The 5,219-nt window shown below is 40.9% G+C and overlaps 1 protein-coding gene across 1 annotated transcript; it reads left to right on the forward strand.

Moving 5' to 3' along the window:
• Positions 1–249: 249 nt before the first annotated feature.
• Positions 250–3,287, forward strand: LOC131952565 (uncharacterized). Its single transcript, XM_059315291.1, has 5 exons — positions 250–410; positions 910–1,037; positions 1,727–1,899; positions 2,478–2,612; positions 2,938–3,287. Exons 1-5 carry the CDS (start codon positions 344–346, stop codon positions 3,095–3,097), a joined length of 663 nt encoding a protein of 220 aa, XP_059171274.1. The 5' UTR covers positions 250–343; the 3' UTR covers positions 3,098–3,287.
• The last annotated feature ends 1,932 nt before the right edge of the window (positions 3,288–5,219 follow it).

Here is a 5,219-nt window from a genome sequence, read left to right on the forward strand (position 1 = left end):
TGGGGGGTTTAAAACTACTTTATCAATCAGAAGGTGTTTACAAAGATGTCATCGCAACATGGGTTCGTCACTAGGGATGTTAGCAAGGTCATTACTTCCGGGGTAGGGGGGGGGGGGGTTGTTTAGTCATTCCGTCCACCTCATCTCGACCAATGGTTTTCTTTGACGTACGTCGAAACAAATTAACTGTAAAACGAGTATCCCTTGTAACGCGTTTTCTGATTGGTTGAAAGTCGGGTATATATCAGAAGAGAAAGTGCATTAAACAACCCAATCAGCCTAGTCAATTCATTAGGCAAGCAGTGCAACAGGTAGATTGATCTAAAACTCCGACGACTCCACAATGCGTAGATCAATTGTCATCTTAGTCATGGTCTTGCTGAAGCAGACGGCAACTCAAATTTTGCCGAGTAAGTGTTTGTTTTAAAAAATTGAAATGCGCTTTTTTTGTTATATGTTGCATTGCCTGTGTCGAGACTCAAGTAGTTAGAAGAATTAATTAATGACTAATTATCTACCCCAAAAGGTAAAAGAAAATGTTGAGCTAATATTTGTCAAAATTTGGTTTAGAACGTCCTAAAATTCGTGGAATATTTGTCAAAATTTGGTTTAGGATGTCCTCAAATTCGTGGAATGTTTGTCAAAATTAGGTTTAGGATGTCCTAAAATTCGTGGAATGTTTGTCAAAATTTGGTTTAGGATGTCCTAAAATTCGTGGAATGTTTGTCAAAATTTGGTTTAGAATGTCCTAAAATTCGTGGAATGTTTCTCAAAATGTGTCATAAAATTCGTGGAATGTTTGTCAAAATGTGTCTTAAAATTCGTGGAATGTTTGTCAAAATGTGTCCTAAAATTCGTGGAATATCCAGCCGTTATCGGCGCGGTTTACATATTTTTGTTTTCATCTAGCTGACTGTAATCAACTTGAGCCTATTTCTGTGAATGAAGTAGAGTTTGTGCAAAAGAAAGACGACGACTTTGATCAGGGTATAACATCAAGCGCTGCCCGGCCTGCGAGGAACCCTGTTCAGGCTACGGTAAGATTTCTTTTTAAACCACGGTAAGATTTTTTTTAGACCACGGTAAGATTTTTTTTAGACCACGGTAAGATTTTTTTCTCAGACCATGGTAACATTTTTTTTTAGACCACGGTAACATTTTTTTAGACCATGGTAAGATTTTTTTTTTCAGTACACGGTCAGAATTTTTTTAGAACCGGGTAAGAATTTTTTAGACCACGGTAAGATTTTTTTAGACCGCGGTAAGATTTTTTAGACCACCAAAAGGAATCAGGATTAGATATAATCTGCATGGATGTTAGATCACAATTGTTCGTGTATTAGAGCTACATCGTCTCAAGAATTTCGGTTTTGGTGTAAAGTTTTAGCTAGCCTGTTGTTGTTTTTAATGGTATTTTCCTCTCGTCTAGCGAAGAGCTTGATAAACAGTTTTCTACAGTTGCTAATCCAAAATTTTAACTTTTCCTCAAACCTAACCCCCTTTCAATGTCCTTCTCTCCAACCCCCCACCCCCCACCCCAAGCCTTTCTCATCATTATGCGCATAACAACATTTAGAAGGGAAAAAAATTAAATCCTCCTGGGTTTTTTTTAATTCCAATTACTTTTTAAAACATTTTTTAAACATACGACAATCTGTTTTATATCATTCTGTTTTTGTAAATTGAACTGAATTTTTTTTCTATTTTTAAATCGAAACATGTACAGGTAGCCAAGATGTATGCTGACGGGGTCAGAGCTGGCACCATTGGCTCCATTGTGGAACCGGTATCTGGATGTCAGAATGACACGGGAAGCACCGGAAGTACACAGCTGGCAGATGTGAACCTGTATGTCAGGTACCTGACATTTGTCGACTGGTCACCGATTGATTTCAAAAAGTACGTCAATCACTTCAATAAGGTTTTTTTTTTACTTTGTTTTATAGTCAAGTGTGTTATAAGCAATTAATTGTTTGAGATAAACTTTATTAAACTAAAGTTTCTTTAAAAACTAAAGTCGGCAAAACTCTGATTAAATTCCCTGAATGGTTTGATCCCCACCTACCCACCCCCCCCCCCCCCCCAACCCCGCCTGTAAATTTATAACTGCCCATACATAGCTTTTTGGGTCTTTTTTTTTTTAATGTTAATGAAAACACTCTAGGTATAGTTGGTGTTTGGTGGATAGTTGTAGAGATGTCGTCACAGTGTGTAGCTCCCAGTATTATCTCAGTGTGTAGCTCCCAGTATTATCTCAGTGTGTAGCTCCCAGTATTATCTCAGTGTGTAGCTCCCAGTATTATCTCAGTGTGTAGCTCCCAGTATTATCTCAGTGTGTAGCTCCCAGTATTATCTCAGTGTGTAGCTCCCAGTATTATCTCAGTGTGTAGCTCCCAGTATTATCTCAGTGTGTAGCCAAACATGCAAGCAGGGGATTCAATGCACATGTTTAAACGTCTGACTCCGCCCACTTCCAGGTGTTGCCCCGCCTCCCAGAACTATGGCTGCCGCAGTACCAACACCATCATGCCGTGTTTTTATTATCCCGTCAACGGCCTGCTAACTTGGTGCTGTCCACTACAGAGAATCTCCATCGCCAACTGCAACTGCTGGTAAGTTGTTAGTTCAGCAACTGTTGGTAAGTTGTTATTTCAGCAACTGTGGGTAAGTTGTTATTTCAGCAACTGTGGGTAAGTTGTTATTTCAACAACTGCTGGTAAGTTGTTATTTCAACAACTGTGGGTAAGTTGTTATTTTAGCAACTGTAACTTTGTATAGTAAGTTCATGTAAAAATCAGACGAAACAAGTACTGGTTGAATAGTTTGTTATAGGGCTGGTAACTAGTTCTATGGCTCATGCAGGTTTTATTGAGCCGTAGTACTGGTTGGTGACCTACTTACCTGCCCTATTTCTGATACTCTCTCCGTTTCTCTCAGGAAATGTGGAATATTCTGCAAAGACTGCTTCTACGTGGGGCAGTGCCAGAGACGATACAACTTCGTCAAATTTGCTGCCGTCTGCTACACCAAGTTCTGGAGCACCATCTACTTCTTCACCAGGTACTTGCCCACCAGCTGCTACTGTAAGCAGATCTAGAGCAGATGATCAGGTGACCTCGACATAAGACCTGGAGATGCCCTCGACACAAGAACAGCAACACGCATGCGTTATCTTCGCTGTTTCGTTCATTAGGATATAATAAACAGAGACATACAAACAAAAAAAAACAAATGTCATTTCAACATTAGGATTTTCTTAAATTATACAGTAAAAACATTTAAAATTATTATCACCCAAAGAAGCGTATATTTCGTTCATCATCATCATCATCATCATTCCTTTGTGGCCCCTGGGGAGCAAAAGGGCTGCAACCACATATCTCCAGCGGACTCGGTTTTGGGCTGCTCCCTTTATCTGTGCCCATGTGAGCCCAGCTGTTTTCGCTTCTTCTTCAACCGTTCTTCTCCATGTCTTTCTTGGCCGGCCCACCCTCCTTTTTCCCTGGGGATTCCATTCCAAAGCATGTTTTGCGATGTTTTCTGTTTCTTTTCTTAGTGTCCGATCCATCCCCATTTACGGGCCTTGATATCTGTCTCTATTGGCTGTTGCTTTAAAGTACGCCATCTTATTTTAAGTATGTGTCGTAAGCATTTGTTTACGAATGCCTGTAGCCTATCAGTATTTGTCTTCGTAACCCTCCAAGTCTCCGAGCCATAGAGCAGCACTGCCGTGCACCTCCACATCGGGCGCAGTGAGTTGAAGGCACATCTAACCTTGTTGATACGGCATTTTATGTCCTCGTCTGCTCCCCCGTCCTTACTGATCACGCTTCCCAGATATGTGAATGTGTTTGTTTCTCGTAAATCTTCTCCATTTAGCTGTATGGGCTGTATATTTCGTTACTCTATATTAATTGTTTGCTAATGTCTAGTTATAGTTCATTAAATGAAAATTAGTGTTTCTTTTATGCATCTCTGCTGAGGGAGGGGAAGGGGGGTGACCTTTATTCAATCAATCAATCAATCATCTCTTAACCCTCGTGGTCGCTGGGTCACCATAATTGATTTATTGATTTCTATCTCACCTTTCGACCCTTAAATTTAGGGTAGTCATATGGACATAGTGCTCACCAAACGAATCAGGTAACTAAACTTAAAAAAAAATTATATTTTGGACCTGGCGGCCTACGTTACAGGTGAAGTAGAGTTTACCTGACCAATCACTAATGAAAAACATCAATTGTTACAGTAGTCACAGCAAATTTAAGGACGATCAAAGGGGCATAAAGTGACTCGTCATAAAGTTTCCAAGGTCAAAAAACTGAGTAGTGAAACATCAAAATCAATCGAGGGTCAGGCACTGACCAAACCCCTGGCTGGTTACCCCAGGGTCACGTGGTCACGTGACTTGGTCTGATGACGTCACGGAGCGCAGCCCATTCTAAGCTGATACAATCGTGACTGATGGGCATCATTGCTAACCACACAATCCCGTCAAACTATGGGGATTAAGAGATATACGAGTGGGCGTACTTCGTCTGCTCTATGTGCTGACATTGCACTATGATGGTGCGTGTTTGGTTGGGGGGGGGGGGGGGTGGGGGTTAAATTCTAAACGAAAACAGCACTCGAATAATATGATGAAATTTTTTCAACTTGTGACAAAGGCGAGTTGAGCCCGAAACCAGTCCAGTCCGGTACTTGTTTGTGTTTGAGGTAGACAGCTGGTACACCTTGTACAGCTGTAAACACAGCTTGTACATCTGTACATTAAGCTTGTACATTGTGTACAACAGAACACACTCTTGTACATTTGTACACACAGCTTGTGCGGCTGTACACAAACGCTTTTGCATTGTGTATGTATGTACACACGCTTGTACACCTCGTACATCTGTGCACACACGCTTTAACATCTTGTACATCTGTGTACACACACGCCTCTACAGCTATACACACACTTGTACATCTCGGACATCTGTGTACACACATATCTGTACATCTGTACACTCGTGTGTACACCTGTCATCAGCGCCGATCATATTTCGATCAAACAGAAAGCGAGGGGTCAATCAATATTTTTTCGATCACTTTTTCTGACACGCACGTGATTAGTTGCACGTGATCTCCTTTTAAGGAGTTATTAGCTTTGAAGAGATAACTTGAAAGTGTTGGGAGTTATATCTAGAACGGGGGTCATATCTAGAACAGGGGTCATA

The sequence above is a fragment of the Physella acuta genome, unplaced genomic scaffold (genome assembly GCF_028476545.2).
Source record: "Physella acuta isolate Inbredline_101_S28 unplaced genomic scaffold, ASM2847654v3 ptg000072l, whole genome shotgun sequence".
Lineage (NCBI taxonomy): Eukaryota > Metazoa > Mollusca > Gastropoda > Physidae > Physella > Physella acuta.